Source organism: Acromyrmex echinatior, chromosome 1, assembly GCF_024713525.1.
Source record: "Acromyrmex echinatior isolate Ae372 chromosome 1, ASM2471352v2, whole genome shotgun sequence".
NCBI lineage: Eukaryota > Metazoa > Arthropoda > Insecta > Hymenoptera > Formicidae > Acromyrmex > Acromyrmex echinatior.
In genome coordinates, this window is record NC_141852.1 from 26156873 (window position 1) to 26176707 (window position 19835).

At 31.5% G+C, this 19835-nt stretch overlaps 1 protein-coding gene across 1 annotated transcript; it reads left to right on the top strand.

Moving 5' to 3' along the window:
• The first annotated feature begins 96 nt into the window (after positions 1-96).
• On the top strand, positions 97-4258 carry sip1 (septin interacting protein 1). Its single transcript, XM_011052815.2, has 8 exons — positions 97-515; positions 739-949; positions 1088-1265; positions 1363-2315; positions 2481-2677; positions 2964-3392; positions 3479-3636; positions 3737-4258. Exons 1-8 carry the CDS (start codon positions 407-409, stop codon positions 3983-3985), a joined length of 2484 nt encoding a protein of 827 aa, XP_011051117.1. The 5' UTR covers positions 97-406; the 3' UTR covers positions 3986-4258.
• The last annotated feature ends 15577 nt before the right edge of the window (positions 4259-19835 follow it).

The following is a 19835-nucleotide window of genomic DNA, read 5'->3' on the forward strand; positions in this document are numbered from 1 at the left end:
ATTCCGTTTAAATCAATTAATTTCATTAAAAAGCAGTGTATAGTAATGTAAGTTTGTTACTAGTCTGTGCCGCAAATTGCGCTCCATGTAATAGAGGAGAAAAGAAGCAAGCAGCACAATTTGCGTGGTTCGTATAGTTACCTAGTTAGTTTCTGTACCGCGCTTCATGTAATCGTACCTGTAGTGGTCTTCGTGCTTTCGATCTTTGTTTATAAAACACGTAATCATCAATCACGAACAAATGTTGTGCATCAGTTCCACAAATTGTATGTTTTCTAAATGCAATCAATGATATGTCAATGCGTATCAATATTTCTGAGTGCATATAAATTTTGGTAAACTATAATTTGAGGTTATATTGGTACGAAATTACACAACATCGCAATTAATTAAATAATACGGCAAAATGTCTGAAGATGAAGTGGAAAGCTTTGAAGTTACTGATTATGATTTGGATAATGAATTTAACATCGCTCGTCCCCGACGCAAACTGACGAAGAAACAACAAATGCTAGGTGTGTTAACCTTTGCAAGTAGTATTATTTTTATACTAAATTGAGACAGAGAATCGAAGGAATCGAAGAATTGGAAATGATTTGAAACACATCAGTTGATATATTCTTTATAATAACAAAATTTTTCAATACTTTGTATACAAAAGTATACAGTTATTATGTTCTTTTAGATTTTAGTTGATTTTTTCATATTTTGTTATAATACATATTTTGTTATAAACAGGAATATGGGCAGATGATAGTGATGAGGATGAATTATCTGCCAGACCATCTTTTAAGACTTTTAACAAGGGTCCTAAGAATTATACAGCACCAGTTAATTTCGTCGCTGGTGGTATCCAACAAGCAGGACAACCAAAAGAGAAGGAGGCTAAAGATGATGAAGAAGATGATGAAGAGACAAGGGATTCTCAAACAAAGCACAGTAGCTCGAGGTAAAAAATTTAAACGTAATTATTTTTAATATAAATGTATTTTTCTTCCTTGATCTTTATTAAGGTGATCATATACATTCGTATATATGTATACATATATATATATATATATATATATATATAATTTTTTTCATTTAGTTCGGAAGATGAGAGATCAAATAATTCAAAATCACGCCCATCTTTCTCTTTGAATTTGGACAGCGATATTGCAGGTCTGCGTAAAAAGCGCCATCAAGTGAATCCCTTATTGATGAAAAGTGGAATGGGTAGTTGGGAAGTGCATACAAAGGGCATTGGTGCTAAATTATTGCTACAGGTATTTTACAAGCAATGTCTGTTATTTATTTATTGTAAATCAGAATAAGATAGAAAATAAAGTAGTAAATTAATAAAAAAAAATATTTTTTATTTAGATGGGATTTGAACCTGGTAAGGGCTTAGGTAAACAACTACAAGGAATAAGTGCACCAGTAGAAGCACATCTCAGAAAAGGAAGGGGTGCAATAGGTGCATATGGTCCAGAAAAAACACCAAAAATTCCTGAGAAAAAGAAAGATGATGATGGGGAGGAAACAAAAGAATCCAAATCTAAAGTATCTCAATGGCGGAAAGGTGACAGCAACAAGAAAAAAGTCAGATATTGTTATAGAAGTGTAGATCAAGTTTTGGAAGATGGAAAACTGAAACCTAATAAAAAACTTCCAGTATCAAGCGATATGAGTAGAGTTAAAGTTATTGATATGACAGGACCAGAACAAAGAATTCTTAGTGGATATCATGCAATAGCTGGTGGTCAGCAATGTCCTGATGAGACTGTAATTACGTCTGACAAGAAATCTAAAGTGAATTTTGCCCTGCCTGAATTGCAGCATAATTTAAATTTACTTGTAGATATGTGCGAGCAAGATATCATTCAAAATGATCGACGAATGAGACATTTAAATGATAGAGTAATTGCTTTAGAAGCAGAAAAAAAGAATTTATCCAAAGTTATGGATCAACATAGTCAACTTATTGATACTTTGGAAAATGTACTTGTTATTGTAGATAAGTTAATGAATGAAACAAACGAATTGTCGTTGCAAGAAACTGCAGAGGCTTTCAAAAATTTACAAAACAATTATTATGAAGAGTACAAGATGTACGAACTTGGTGAATTAGCTAGTAGTTTCGTGGCGCCAAAAATAAAAGATTGTTTGCTTAATTGGAATCCGTTAATACAACCAAAACAACCGATTAAATTATTTGAACAGTGGAAGGATATCTTGGAGAATGGAACTAGTACGACTTTACAGACACGGACTATGCAGTCATATGATCAACTAGTATGGAATGCATGGATGCCATCAGTTAGAGGAGCTATACAGTAAGTCATTTTTATAATATATACTAATATATACGTATAATATTTTGAAGAAGTAAATCAAAAGATGTAACAAAAAAAAATTCACGTTTTTATTATGATACACATCTGTAAAAATCTATAGTTTTAAATATCTGTACCTTCTAATATTTTTTATTTATAAATTAGACAGTGGACATGTAGGCAGCCTGAGCCTTTAATTGAATTAATAGAATACTGGATGCCATTATTACCCAATTGGATTTTAGAAAATATATTAGACTTACTAGTGTTACCAAAATTAACATTGGAAGTTGAAGAATGGAATCCTCTTACTGATACTGTACCTATTCATACATGGATTCATCCTTGGTTGCCATTATTACGTAAGTGTGTGTATATATGTATATATACAGTGGCGTGCAAAAGTTTCCGGCCACTGACATTTTATATTCTAATTTATAAAAAAGTCTGATAAAATTTTAACCATTATCGCGTATCAGTACAAGATGTGGACAACGAAATCTTGTACTAACATCTGATAATGATTAAAATTTTCTTGGGCTTTTTTTTTACTGTACATACTTAAATTTATCTTTTAATATGATTTTCATATATTTGATTATACAAATGAATTACGTTGTAATAATAACTGTTTTTATATTATTCAAGGAAATCGTTTAGATACTTTGATTTATCCAATAATACGTAGAAAACTCGGATCTGCATTAGGAGGTTGGCATCCATCAGATAGATCCGCTAGATTAATGTTGCAACCATGGGCAGAAGTATTTGCTAAAGGAGACATGGAAGCATTTTTAGTCAAAAACATTATTCCAAAATTGCAAATAGCCTTATCCGAGTTTGTTATAAATCCACATCAACAGCATTTAGATCAATGGAATTGGGTGTATGAATGGAAAGAATTAATACCTGTTCATATAATGGCAGGATTACTTGACAAATTCTTTTTCCCAAAATGGCTACAAGTTTTAGCACTTTGGCTCAATCATTCGCCTAATTATGATCAAGTAACAACTTGGTACATGGGTTGGAAAGGGATGTTAAATGATAAGTTACTAGCAGAACCAGTAATAAAAGGTACGTCGCATTATTATATTAAATTTACATCTTTTGTTTCCCCACAGTTGATAATTATTAAATTATGAAATAAATATGATTTACAGAGCATTTTAAGAAAGCATTGGACATGATGAATAGGGCTGTCAGTGGGCCACAAACTCATCAACCTGGCGCAATAGAACAAGTTTCATATTTAACAAGCTTAGAAAGAACTCAGCCAACAATATCACAGGTGGCACCGATTGCGCAGCCGAGAATGGAGGTACAGGAATTGCACATTATCTGTTTAAATTACGTGATGTTAAATAACACAAGTAATATGCATATATTTTCTATAAAATTATGCTATCGTTTTCTTACAGAGACTCGCAGAGGCAGTACGAACAGCTTCACAAATACCGCAGGGTTTCAAGGATTTCGTACAAAAGAAGTGTGAAGAGAGAGGTATATTATTTATGCCGATCCCGAATAGATATAAGGAGGCTAAGCAAGTGTACAAAGTGGGCAATGTTCAGGCTTACATTGACAGCAATGTCTTATTTGTATGTCATAATGGTACAAATTGGATGCCAACGCATTTGAATGCCTTGCTGGATATGTCTGAACTTTAATAATATATTATATGATTTAATAATATGATTAATAATATATAATTTAATAATACATGATTAATAATGTAACAATTGTGTCCTATGCATATGTTTTATATTGTGTTTATATATTATAAATACATATATTTTTTTCTTCTAAATATTATGAGAGAAGTTGACTAATTATTTTATCATTTTACATTATAATGTATGTTTAAATCTATGTATTTATGCTTAAGTTAAGATATGTATCATTTTTGTCTTAAAGCTATATAATAAATCAATATATTTTGACATGCGTACACATTTTTATTGCTTTCTAAAAGCGCTTATTAAATTATAACATATCTCGTAAAAGATAAACAGCTCGTTTTAGTAATTAAAAATTAATCAATAAAATCATTCTGATCCATATGATCAACTTCTATTCAATTATATACACGTATAGACGTCTCACTAAGATAGTTCCATATAGAAAATTTTAAGCAACATTCGCATAGATATTAATAAACGTCTATTATTTAATTTTAGAAAACCCATTTAATTTTAGCAAATCATACATTATGGGTTTTCTTAATTTATTACGATATGCATTATAACGTGAAAATTAGTAATTTTTATTTATGTGTATAACATGTATTAGGTGTTGGAATTAATTCGTAGCGTTTTTTAATGAAAGAATGTTATTTATTTCACATGAGCATTAAAAAATACATTAATGAAAGTACTTCCCATCACTTGTAAAACGCTACGAATTAATTCCAACACCTAATATATATTTTTATAACGCTCGAATTTTATTATTTGTAATGTAGACGTATATAATTAAATAACAAAAAGATCTGATTATACATATCTGTGCAAGAGATGCATAAAAGATAATAAAAGTATATATTCGGATGGAAAGATTAGGCGAAAAAGTTCAGTTTTTTGGCATTAAAAAATTAACGTATATTGACAAAATTATTAGAAGCGTAAAAAGTTATCGGAGATATCTGAGCGTCGTGACGATGGCGATGTTGCGTCTTACTTGCCGCCGAAAGCAAACGTACGATTTCAAATCGTTATCGTATTCTACATCTTAGTGCGCACAATATGATATCGTGCCTCATAGTTATTTGAACACAACTATAACCAATAATTGTTTAAATAATTAAATATATTGAACACTTTCATTTAAAATAATAATTAAACAAAAGTGAAAACTTGATGTCTGTATGGATGATTGAAAAATTGAAATAAAAATGAAATAGGTAGTAAATTCGGATGAGATAAGATAGACGAGAGTCGCGTTTCTCGAGGTTGGAAATCTCAGAAAATAAATCCGAAGTAACAGGAACGCAAGATAGCGAGGAGGTAAGGCGAAGAATCGGGTTTCTCGGCGTCTCGAAAATCTCGGAAAATAAATCCGGAGTAACAGGAGCGCAAGATAGCGAGGAGGTAAAGCGAAGAATCGGGTTTCTCGACGTCTCGAAAATCTCAGAAAATAAATCGGACTAACAAGAGCGCACGTTAGTGAAGAGGTAAGGTAACTTCCAACAATCTCCTCGCTTATCCTACTTTGCTAATACTTCAAACGATTTTTCTGAGATTTTCGACATCAAGAAGCGTGATTCTTGTCTATCTCACCATCCAAATTTACCAATTTTATCGACTTACAGTACTTGTATCATTTTTTTAACTTTACATTGATACGTCAACAAATTCCTGCTTTTGTTTAATTATTAATTAGTAAAAGATATTTAATTATTTAGTTATTAACGTAATTTTTAATTAGATTTGTTCAAATAATTAATACACAATCGTGAGGTTGACAATAGTTCAATACAAAAATCAAATATTTCATTGTTTAATTATTAATCATTATATAATTCAGGAAAGATATTAATTTATATGCATATAATTATACATATTTATAATTATGAAAAATTTTCCACTGGAGATAAGAAATATGCATAAATATAATCAATCATTCAATTTTTTATTTATATAATAATTTTGTATATAGCATTTTTTTACACATAGCTTTTTATATATTTTTTATTATATATATATATATAATTGTATAAAAAGTAAGACTATTTTGATATAATATAAATATATTAGGTGTTGGAATTAATTCGTAGCGTTTTTTAATGAAAGAATGTTATTTATTTCACATGAGCATTAAAAAATACATTAATGAAAGTACTTCCCATCACTTGTAAAACGCTACGAATTAATTCCAACACCTAATAGTATTGTTGGAACGTTGCAATGTTGCTTTAAGAAGGTTCTCGCGTTTGATGAAACATAAGACAAATCTATAATATATTAGGTATTGGAATTAATTCGTAGCGTTTTACAAATGATGGGAAGTACTTTCATTAATGTATTTTTTAATGCTCATGTGAAATAAATAACATTCTTTCATTAAAAAACGCTACGAATTAATTCCAACACCTAATACATGTAATATAAATGTTAATAATATCAATATCTAGAAAAAATTTTATTAATTTTACTGTATCATTTTGAAGATATTTAATTCTAAATTTATAGAATTTTACATCACAAATTTTACATTACAAATTGAAGGTATAACCTTATTCTGTAATTATTCTCTTTTAAATTGAGACATTGCGTATAAGACAGCAATTAAAAAATTATTATAATTATAAAGTAAACATTTAAATTTGTTCTCGTAAAGTTTCATTTAAATTGACCGTACAGTTTACAAGAAATTTATTAAAACTTATATTATTACTTATTACCTTTTGCCTTGATTAGATTAAATATTATAACTTATATGATTTTATTTAACATTGGCAAACAATGTAATGATTTACTGTATTACACTGTATTACACTGTATCTTTTATTAGAAAGCAGCCAAAATTCTTCGAACATGCTTTCCTTTTAGGAGACATGGTATGCATTCGACAACTCTTTCCTATATACTCTAACATTTATCTATACAATATATAATTATATTGTATATAAAAAGTTTTTTTCCGGGTGAACAATGTTCTAAGCTACTTTTCAAACATAATTTTAGAATATATCTCTGGAATATATGTTTTTAAGATATAAAATGGTATATTTATTTTTATTTCGTACAGTACAATTTATACAAAAATAATCAACTTGAATATTCTGAATCAAAATAAGCGTTGATATTTGATATTTAGACAATATTATTTCTGATTCAAGAAGTTATCATAGGATTACAAAAAAGCCCGATAAAAAAAGTCCGTGGTTGAAATCTTATTTTTTATGTATGTATGTTTGAAATAGTAATTTAAAATTTTAAATAGTAATTTTAAAGAAGAGATTCCACATTCCTGCTCTCTTTGTTGATATCATTAATTTTTTTTCGGCATCTGAGTGATTGGAAAAATATCGTTTATTTTGCAGTTTGTTTCTATGCATAACATTGTGATAAATTGACAGCGGACTGTTACATAGATGCCAGATAAAAGACGCGACAGCTTTAAACTGATCAAAGATAAGTGAAGGGGATAGATGATGGGGATATGCATGCAATGAAGACATATGTGCTCAGAGCAGCCTATGTATACGTGCTTTCCATTTGGTTCGTAATTCGTCCTATCTTTCAGAATTAAAAAAATTTAATAAATTTGTCGCTAAAACTGATCGCGAAAAAACATAAAAAATGCAAGTATATACATATAGTTCATGCTATATAAATCTAAAATGTATTAAGCAAGATACAAAATAAATGACATGAGAACAAAAAAAAGTCTATCAGATTCGTACAGTGATATAACTGCATAATTAAAGATAACGTTGAACGCTATTACTATTAGGAACAAATATCCGCTCCCGTTGAAACTTGATAAACTCGGTGGGCACCGTTACTTTACGGGATTAGACATTGGGTTATTACCAGGTGCCGATGGAGCCTGGTTCCATTGAAAAGATTAATAAATAAACGATAGCGGATCAACGCTATTATCATTCTTACGAATTGGAGACTATGGCCGTAGAAATGGCTTTACTTTACTTTAAGGTGTACTTATTAGGAATATATTTAAAATCATAACCGACTGCAATGCATTATGGTCTGCTTTCACTAAGCGCAATTTGTTATCCCGAACTTGATGGTTAGAAACTAAAGAATATACACGGAAAAAAAAGATTTGTTGCAGCAGCAAAAATTTGCGTGTGGTAGCTAAATTTCAGTCGTAATATATGGATTTCTAACGTCGTATTTGCGAGGTCTAATTCCATTAGCTGTGAGACCTAAATATTATCATTATAACAAACGAGAATTTTATTGCTATTATGTCGATCTATTGATCATTGCAGCAAACGTTTTCTGTGTAATAGACAATTTGGTAGCAAGTATAGTTTCAGTAAACCATATTTAGCTGTAGTAGAGACAATTTTCTTTTACACTGACATATCCGATAACTATGACAACTTCATGCTGCTAAGCATGATCTGTAACAGACATGCATACTTTGCTATCACGTCCTTATATTAGTTACAGCAAATCCTTTTTGTATGTATTAGCAAATTTCATAGCTATAATAGCTAATGCAATTTCAGCTAATCAAAATTAGCTGTAGTCAGCAACATTTTTTTTCCGTGTTTATTTGATATCGGATAGTGAGCGAAACACAGAACGGAATGCCCGCAATCCTGTAAAGTTTCCTTTTCCTATTCCTAGAAATAGCCCACATACATAGAAATTACTGAAGTTGACTGAGTAGCTGGTCGTCCAGCTACAGGACGAAAAATTGATCAGTATTCGAACAATGATGCAAGGAGGAGCACCTACAAATGAAATCAAACATTATTTGGATGAATATATTGTATGTTGTATCTAGACGATGGCATCGTCGAGCTGCTATGGTGTATAAGGACCTTCCCGAATGCGAAAGGCTCTCATTAATGACCGATACGAAGTTGAGGACCTTCGATAGGGATAAACACGGTTAGACGGTCGTAGCCGCCGACAACATAAAGTGAATTACATTTCAGGATGAAGGGTCATCGGTGATGTATTACGATTTAACAGCAGGAGAATCTATAGAAAAAGAATAGTGAAAACTAAAGCGAAATAAGGTTCGTGGTAGTTACCATTGAAATAAGCATCGCAGTCATCATTGATATAAAGATTTCATGGTGGTTGCCATTGAAATATAAGTATTGTGGTCACTGCCGTTGATATAAAGAATGGTAGTTGTTAAAAAAATGATAATGCTATTGAATTGAACATCACGTTGCCGTTGATACGGAGTATGGTAGTTCGAGTCGGGGCTTTATTTCTTCTTTAGAACATATATAGATTCTAAAAATGATGTTTAAAAGAAATTTTCTAGAAAAAAGCTGTAGATTAAGTAACATTAAAAGAGGCTCTATTTGATTATTCAAGTTCAATCAAAATGGGTTTATATTATAAGGTTTAATTGAGATTGAAAGAAGTTCAGGGTAGGACTAAAGTTTCGACTCGGGAATCGCTATCGGAATGAACGTCGCGGTTGGTGCCATAAAATGAATCTTATTGAGAAAGACCTACTCCTACTTGGACAACGCTGGTGTGTCTGAGGGCACACTGAGAGAAAAATGTTTGATATTTGTAACTATAATTACATATTATTATAATTATGATTATTACTGATATAATAATAATAATAATAAAACTATGTATAGTTCTAGCAACAAATGTATATAGTTGGCAACCTAAAATTACTATAATTATAGTTATTATAACCATAAAATAGTTGAAATTACCTTAAAGATGATTCAAGTGACTATAATTTTATAATTATATTTTGGGACAACCATATTTTTTATGGTTGTCCCAAAATACTTGTATAACACAAACAAAAACACTGGTAAATTTCTTATACGTAATAATGTATCAATGATACGTATCGTCTGTGTGTAAGTGATATTTTCAATATGACTAATCTTTAGAATCCCCTTAAGAAATGTTCTTAAAACGTAGGACATCCTCCTCTTTAGAATGTCCTTTGAAGATTTATGCTGAGAACTCTGGAAAGCATAGAAAAGGAGACCATCGCGATTATAATCGGTTGGGATGATGGAGAGCCCTCTATAGATTGATCTGTTTTTGTTTATCTTAAAAAGATATTGCCCGTATTCATAATTAGACCTTGTACTTAAGGCTTTCTTAAATTTATCTTTAGATGCTCAGCAGCTAATGAAATAATTCGTAGAGTATCTAAAGATAAATTTAAGGAAGCCTTAAATATAAGACCTGACTATGAATACGAGTAGAATATCTTTTTACTTCAAACAGAATATACTATAGTTAGTTTCTGTGACAAAAAGAGGATCTGCATTGAAAAAACATTATTTATATACTGCATAATTAATAATCAAATAAATTAGATACGTTATAATTAAATAGATAATAAAAAATTTAATTATAAATCCGTAGATATGTATGAAAATTGTTAAAAGTACATATTCGAATGGAAAGGTTAAGGTGAGAGATTCGAGTTTCTTCGTTTCTCGGTGTCAGAAACTTCGTATAAATCGGCAAAATTATTAGAAGCGCACATTAGACCCTGCGCACAATAGAATGAATAAGGAATTAGGAATAAAAAATAAACGATTTTAACTTCTCAGAAATCGGATATATTGGAATACATGGTTTCTGATAGATTGAAATCGTTTAATTTTTATCCTAATGCCCGTATTAATAGTCAGATTTTGTACTTAAGGCTTCTTTAAATTTATCTTTAGATGCTCAGCAGCCAATGAAATAATTCGTAGAGTATTTAAAGAAGAATAAATTTAAAGAAGCCTTAAATATAGGACCTGACTATGAATACGAGTATTATTCCTTATTCCTCCTATTGTGCGCAGGGCCTTAGCAAGGAGGTTACCGGAGGTATTCTGAGCAACGGCGTCTCCCCACTTTGCCGCCACGTAGCATCGCGGTCATTGGTCAATGGGTGGGAGCTTCTTGCCGCGTGTAAGGGCGAACCTGCTAGCGCTCTCATTGGTTTACGCCCGGAAATTATCCTTGTACGTGAGGTGGGGCGTAGTAAGTGGGGGATTCCGCTGCCACGGCGACTTGGCGACCTCCTCGATTGACATGTTTTCCTAGTATCGGCGCGATTTTCGAACTTCTAACGAAACTATTCAGTTCAGCTGGTAATTGCTACCTACTTCCTCTTCGTCTAATATACTTTTCTTACTTTGGCTTGTTTTCTGATCATTATTGAGGCTCATTTCGACCTTCGTTCGTCGAAATAAAATCTTTTTACAATTAAATGTGGCTTTTTAATAAATTTTTGGGACATTTTAAATGACGCATATTTCAATCATTGCGTTATATCTAATGTCTAATTATACGTACCTATATTTCAATATTGTAATTAGATTTTAATTATATTTTTTAATAACTGTTGCGCGCCTTAGAACAACAAAGAGATAGCCGTTTTATTTTCTGTGCATTTATATTTCAGAAATCTACTATTTGATTATTTCTAGTTATTTCTCTTATTCTTATAAAAAATTTTTATGAAAAACTTAGCTTGATTATTATTTAAAAGAATTTCTTTTTATAAATAAGTAATTCTTTATCTCATTATTATTAATAAAATAATTTTTCATAAAAAGTATATATATAATAGTAAATATTGAATTTTAGTTAAATATTATGTTTATGCAATAATTTTTTACTTCTTGTCTAAAGTTCTATATGATTTTTGTACATTGTACCGAATAAAAGTCCTTTATTTTATTCATGAATTATTTAATTTTTTAAAAGGTTTGTTGATAAGCAATGAATTAATACTTGCACGTAATGTCACAGTTAAACAATTATTATTAATATATAAATATCTCGTGAATCATGTATGTACATAATATAAAACAAAATCAACGATCGAAGTGGATTATAATCTTATCCGCTGAAAATATCCTCGTTTGTACATAGTTTAACGTACATGTTTTACGCATATAGCGGTATCGGTGGACAGATTCCATTTAAAATGCGAGTACGTCCACTTTCAGGCTCTTCTTTGTCTAGGGAGTGAGAACACCGCCACTATTCTTGGTAGCTCAGAGTGGTCCTGCAAAAGAGGATGGACATCTTTCTCGCCTACACGCAAATGCCCGTCGGGTGTCGAGAGCGCATTTGCATTGGATCAGATCGTGTCTTTGCCTAGTAATTGTGCGATGCATCCGGTCCTTGCACTCCGTTGCAAACATGAGTGCTCGCTGAGAATGTCACGATATGCGCAATAACGCATAAAAAACAAATATATGTCACATAGAACTACAACAATATGCATATTCTTTAGAAAATAATTTTTATTACATGTAAAATTATAGTATAATATTTACTTTATAATTTTTATTACAGCAAATTTAAATATTTGTTTTAAAAAAGTAAAATATATATAATATTATGATAAAAATAATATTATAAGAAATATATATGTATGTATATTTTATGGAAGAAGAACATTTATTTTATGTACATAATGTTTATATCAAGTTTAAATGCAATTCTTAAAAAGATGTGTATGTACAATGCAACGCGAGTTGCCTACGCCTTCGACAAAAGCGGGCAACGAGGTGAATGTCGCGGTAAATTAAAGCACATTAGCGATGCACAAATGCGCGAGTTGCAATTTTTTCAATGCATTGATAGGCGTATTTAAAACATCCACGCTGATAATGCTTTTTTATTTCAAGTATTGAATCAAATATTCAATTGTAATGTAAAACAGTAATAATATTATGTATAAAAGAAAAATTTATGTGATATTATTTATCTGTTTTTTGTAGTCTGAAATTCTCGAAAGGAAATGTTTGTTCATGTAATAGAGGATTCTACATACTTATGCGATGCGATAGCGCAGTCATAATTTCTTTAAATAGATCGTGGTTGTACCGGTTTATCCTTCGCATTAATGACTCTCGACAACTTGTTTGAAATTTTTAAGCGACTTTAATCGACAAGACGCGGTCCATTTAATTACCGTACAAAATAATCACCGTTGTACACGTTATATTCATGCCAAATAGCAAGTAATTCAGTCTGTATCGTGATTCGTGATTCCGATGCGATGATTACACTTTTTTATGTTAATAAAAAAGAAACTCGAACTATTAAAAAATCATGAGGAGGAGTAGTCTACAGAATTGTTATAAATTTATATGAATTATTCTCAGAGCATCAGTGTTTTGAAGAAATCATATATACACACATTCGCATTTTAGTATAAAATGCGATCGAGCTATGCAGACATTCCAATCCTACGCAAATTGCTATTTCTCTCTAAGTCTGAACATAAAACATTAAGTATTCGCCAGAACACCAAACGTGACAGCTTTAATGTTCAAATCGGTATATACAGTTACTTTTCACAATATCTTTCCAAAAATGTTCTTAGCGATTATATATTATTTGAAAACCGCGATACCTTCTGCATAAAATATTTTCAATTTATAATTTATATTACATTTAAATATTGATGCGCCATCATCATTTAAAATTGTGTCAATAATCAAATATTTCTAATGGATGTGAAAGACTTTCTGAAAATAAAGTAAAGGATAACATGTGAAAATTTATATAAAAGTATAAACTTGGATCTTTTCTTGACAATTCAATATTACATAAATTAGCTGCTATTCATTCCTTGAATTTCATATTTAATCTTTTATACTTACTTTTCAACATTTTTTGAAACTGTCACTGCAGTTTTCAGTTATAAAGTCAGGGAATTGCAATAATCACGACTCATTAAATTGTATATACAGGATGATTTTAACATATTTTGTCATTCATCATGAGCAGGTAGAGTGAATCGAATTGAGTCGAAAAGTCCTCTACCATTTTGCAATTTTCGCAATAGTTAACAAGATATTAATTACTAAAAATTGCCAAATATTGGTCTTGAATAATTTTTGACTCAAATATTATCAACTTTATAGAAAAGCTGCAAGAGACAAAAATCATTTATTTTTTTCTCATAAAGTTCTGAGAATTTTTTCAGAATTTTTTAATACCGTATTTTCTCATGTTGGTAAAAATAAGAAAATGCAGTACTAAAAAGTTGATAAAAAATTCTGAAAAAATATTTAGAGTTCTATGAGAAGAAAAATTAATGATTTTTGTCTCTTGCAGTTTTTCTATAAAGTTGAGTATTTGAGTAAAAAATTATTCAAGACCAATATTTGGTAATTTTTAGTAATTAATATCTCGTTAACTATATTTGCGTAAACTGCAAATGACTTTTTGACTCAGTTCGATTTACTCTACCTGCTTATAATGGGGGTAACGAAATTATTCTGTATAAAACTTTATTTTGAATTTTGTCACATATTGTAAAAAGAGATTTTTTTCTAAGAGAAATATTCTGAACATCTTAAATATTTAGATTTGCTCGTTCATTGACTGAAAAATGAAGATTATATTTTTACATATACCTTTACATATATATCACGTATTCAAGCCTAAGTATTTAGATAGCGTTAGTACTATTATAGTTCAGTCTCCAGCATACTTGCACAATTTACAATCTCCGTACAGTCCGTATCCCTCGAGCGGTGCGAAATGACCGATTGAATTTGCGCAAGCATCAAATAAATTCGACGTGTGATTTACAGGGTTAGGTATTCCAGGGAACACAAAGCCTATGACTTAACCCATTACTGTGGTATGGAACGTGGGCGTCGAATGGAGATTCGAGGTGCGAGACGTTTACATTTACACATTGTGGGGAGATACAAAAGAATGTTAATGCGAGTGTGGTACCGCTATATACGCGCTATTTATAAATGATCGACCTCGTGACAAGTATATATAATTTTTAAATGAGTATGTTATTTTCATTCCTCATTCATTCTTCATGTCGATCGAACATTATTTTCTCACAGGAAATCTAGTTAGCTTATTATTAATACCTGATTTATTTAGATGCTATTCCAATAACATTGGCACTGTGATGTAATGATTATTTTTAAGTATTTCTTTCGCAGAAAGACAAAAATTTTAGCTCAATGATTTCAAATTTTCTCGAACTATAAATACTATGGTTATGTATTTAAAAATAATGAAGATAAATAGACATAAAATTTTAAGAAAAATAAAATTAATGGAATTAAAAATTGAAACTAATTACATATAAAAGTAGAGTAAATTAGAATTAAATGAAAATTTTTATGATTTATACTTAATTTTTTTACTCTTATAAATTATAAACCGAATGCTGTTTATTTTTAATCTACAATTAGATAACGTTTTTTTTTTATCGTGAATCATTTTAACTATAAAGAAGTATTGTATAATACATGCGCGTGCGTCTTCGTCTAAGTTTCAATCATTTATGAATATTATTGTATTTTTATTTGTCTGTTTTGTCATGGTACAAGTAAAATTATTATTACATTGGAGACCCGATTAGAGATTATGTCATCCATTTATTTCGCAAATCAAATTTTTTTACTCCGCCCTTTTTGTTGTTATATTAATAAGAAAATAAATTGAATATAAAATGTAATTTCATTTAATTGGGAAATATACATATATATGTATTTATTTGAAAAAGAAGAAAAATCAAAACGCATTAAACGTAATATATTTCATAGATATAAAGACATCACGGAAAGACACGGAAATTACTTTTCTGTTGCGCGACGATCTTATAAACTGAACGTCACCGTTGGCGGATTTACGGGTTTCGTACAAAAGGATCCCCCCAACATTATTATCCTTGTTCATCTCGTTCTCGTGAAAGGAAAGAGATACATGTCTCCGTTTCGCTCTGGCAGGAAATCTAATGCGGCTGAAACGCAATACACGCGTGCACGCAATACTGCCAGGCTCATTTCCACTACCACGCGATCGTTATGTATCTTGGTTCTCTTTTCGTATTATCTGGGCCTCCCATGTCGCAAATGCAGCCATAATACATGGGACTATATCGCTTTGCTGCATGGGCACGTGCTTACGCGCAAGTTGCTTGAAACGGGTCGTAAGTTATGGCAAACATTGTAATGCAAAGTGTCGTATCGCGTAAAAAAATTAATAATAGATTATTAAAAATATTATGCAAATAGATAAAAATAAATACTATTAATATATTGTACACACTGAAAAAAATACTAAATTTTAATAAAATCTATTTGAATAGTATCAGCCAAGTATTTATTAAAAATAAAGATATACTTATTTGGTAAAAAAAAAAAAACATTAGTTCAATCATTTTCAATAATCATTTTTTTTTATTAAGTATATATTTATTTATTGTAAATAAATGTTTAATTGGTACTATTCAAATAAACATTTATTTAAATTTAGAGGCTATTTTTCTTGTATATATATATATATATGCATATATAAATAAAAGAGAAAACTATGCAAAAATAACTGATTATTTTCGTAGATATAAAAATAATTTTTGCTTTATATACGCGAGCGTACGCGCATATATATATGTTTGAGAAACGTAATCGTTAGTAAAATTTTTCTTTTCGACACTTTTTTATGTCAAGTTCTTACAAATATGTTTTCGTCGCTTTCTCTCGATCCTCTTAAGCGTGTCAAATCTTCGAATAAACGAGTGAAACGGGCTCTTCGCCCACGCACCACGTTCTAAACCGATATGCCGTTCCAGGTCCGCCATTCGCGACGTACTCCTTTTCCTTGCAACGCATCGTGCAAGAAGGATTCGTAATTCTGTCTGCATCTGACGGTCACTTGAATCGCGACCTTTTTGCGGGTACATAACTCGAGAGGAAAAAGCGATCCAGTGCGACGAGAAGGAAAAAGAGGATGCGAGAGGAGTACCCAGTGTATTGGAGTGCAACAGGTGTGACTCGGATATCTTGCACTTATATGCGAATAATCTGGCTCGCGCTGTCTGGTAAATGCATGTGCCTCTGCAACGCATGTTGGCACGAGGAACGATGAGGGATGAGGAAAGGAAGGAGAGGAGTAGTGGTAAATGAGTGGATATGAATTATGACCTTGCGTGTTATTTCATTATACATAGTGCTCAGCAATCGGACCGTATAAACTGCATGAATTTTCATACATTTCTCATTGTGAAGACACTCGCATTTACCTGCAGAAATTCTTCTCGATCTCTACAACATCGTATCCCGACATAACAAACATTTTTAGTTTAACCCTTTTATTTACATTAGCTACAAGTACGTATTTTTATAACGGTAAAATATCATAGTTACTTAATATTTTTATAACAGAAATTATTGTAGTTTCTTTTAGCCTTATGAAGGTTTTAGTATACATATAGATAGCATACATATTTCAATATGTATTCAATAACTTCTCGGAAAACTGTCGTATCGATTATCCGCGCTTCATTCTTCAATCAAGCATGCAGTCCTTTCTAAGCAAGAATTCACTTTCAACTGAAGAGCGTCCGTTATTTCCATAATTTTCTCTCGAAATCCTCCATGAGTTTAAAACCTGCTATACAGAGTTTAGAACTTGCTCCATCATCGGAAGTTACATTCAAGTTTCGAGGACGATCGTGGAGAGTCCGCTCTTCTAGCAAACGCTCATTTTATCATTCCATTGCATCTCTTGCAGCGAGAGAACAGGACAAACGCATAAGAAAGAGAGAGGAAGGAGAGGGCGAGCCGAAGTTGCCGGTTGCAGACGATTTTTCGCGGCCCTTTAATCAGAGACGAAGGAATTGCGTAGCGACGCAGTGTGCGTAATGAGTAATGACATCTGGTCGGCAAAGGGCGGGGCCAACAGGTCTCACATGATCTCGCTCGTATAGTTACACACATACACAACTGTATGCGCACAGATCACGGATCATCGACTCATTTCTGGACGCTTAAGTATGCACCCGATTTAATTAAACCGATTGTCGTCGATTTTCGTCATATGAATAATTTGTTATTATTGTTATAATTATATATGTGTACACATACACATACACACAATTTATAGGACTATATTTATATATTATATATAATTTATAAGATATACATCAAGCATCTCGCAATCATTGTGACATCGATCGTCGTTCATAGCTTAGTCGTTCTCTATATGCATTGAAATACAAGTTAGAATAATTTTATGGATCAATTCTAAGCAGAATCACAAGACTCGTAACTTGTTTTCATAAAACTTGTAGAAACTTATGATTAATATTTTAATTTTATGCGTATGTATCATAACGTATATAAGACGTATACGATTATTCATAAATATCTTGTAAATTTTATGGCTAGTAAGAAGCTGTCTGTAGAAATATTGTATAATGGTAATAAACACTTAAGAATTCTTACAATTCTTACGTCTTACAAGAATATGTTACGAGTCTTACAATTCGACTTAGAATTTAAATATTAATTTACGCTGAAAAGCAAAAATGTATTCTTTTCTCGAGAGAGTAGGAATGTCACCCGGTAGAAGACAAATGCGGCGTGTCGTTCATTACGTAACGATATAAAGACGGAAGTGGGGAGACGGGCACAATAAAATTATAAATTCACTTCGTCGGTTAACGGCGGCGTATTTACGATATACTCACGTTACAGCATCCGCCAGATATGGAATAAATATATCTTGCGATCATAGCAGCGAGCGAACGAACGAGCGTGCTGTGAGTTTTGTCGTCTGAATCGTAATTGCACACGAAATATTATAACTCGGATAAGAGTGCACCTTTTAGGAAGACGATAAACTGAGAACGTCTAACGTTGTCTGCTTATAGAAATGAGATCGTTGTGTAATACGGTTTAATATACGCGCCGATGTATGTAAACTCGGCAACGAAGCGATCAAATTTGTTTTCATGATTTGAGAACTACTGATTGCTATTACGTCTCTGCAATCCACGTGTACGAAGGATAACAAATTTAGAGATATCGATATCGAAAATTATATATGAATACGTTCATCAATTTAGAAAGTATTCATATGCATGAATATCAAACGAGTGACCAATATATTCAATAATTTTTAATAAAAGTTAAAAAAGACTTTATTATAACGAGATTTTACACAAAGTTTATATACAATATACATATATTACATTAAAGCTCTTATTTAATTAAAATAATTATTCTATAAATAATAATTTCATTTGGTATATTTATTCAACATCTTCTATTTCATATTTTGTATCAGACACAGGAAAAAAATATCAAATATTGATAAACGTCTCTATCAGAAGTACGCGCTCGCACTCAAAAAATAACTGTCATCTCATTGCAAATTTTACAACAAATAAAAGCAACGCAAGTCGTAAAGTTGAAAGTAATAGAAATGCAATATCGGCACAAGTGATCGGCAACGGTGTTTTATTGTTTCGTTCGACGGAACATATTACGATCGATACTCGGTGTGGTAGTTTTGCAGAAACCCCCGGGGTTATACACGAGCGTCGAACAACAATTCTAACGTTTCTCGCGCAGACGAGACAAATCCACGCTTCGGTTGTGGCCTTCTTTGGTGCGACGACGTGGGCGCATTTACCTCGCACGGAATTGCAGTCCACGCTTACTCTATCTTAAGTCGATCGTTTTGGCGTGAGCGAAACGCTATCGCGAACCATCTGGTTTATGTAATTACGTACACGTCAACGCATCTCCGACCGATGTAACGCAACCGGAAATGCCGTGAAGGTTTTACACATCCGGCAATTCCGTAACGAGAACTGTCGCTTTTCAGAAAATTATTTAAGACGTAGCTTTTCATAGATTTTTCATTTGTGTGACACACATGCTAAGAGAATAATACAAGTGTAACTACAAATATTGTAGATAGAGTTTGTTAAAATAACCGAGAGAAATAAATTTTTTTAAGCTTCGGTGAAATTTTTTTAAGCTTCGGTGAAAATTTTTAATCGATTAAAAATGACAGGATTTCACTAAAGATCAATGAA

Bases quoted from the DNA above. Each gene is read 5' to 3' on its own strand.
- sip1 (XM_011052815.2), top strand. From the start codon at position 407: ATGTCTGAAGATGAAGTGGAAAGCTTTGAAGTTACTGATTATGATTTG. The intron at 3,393-3,478 runs GTACGTCGCATT...TATGATTTACAG, and splicing joins AGCAGAACCAGTAATAAAAG to AGCATTTTAAGAAAGCATTG. The intron at 3,637-3,736 runs GTACAGGAATTG...GTTTTCTTACAG, and splicing joins TTGCGCAGCCGAGAATGGAG to AGACTCGCAGAGGCAGTACG.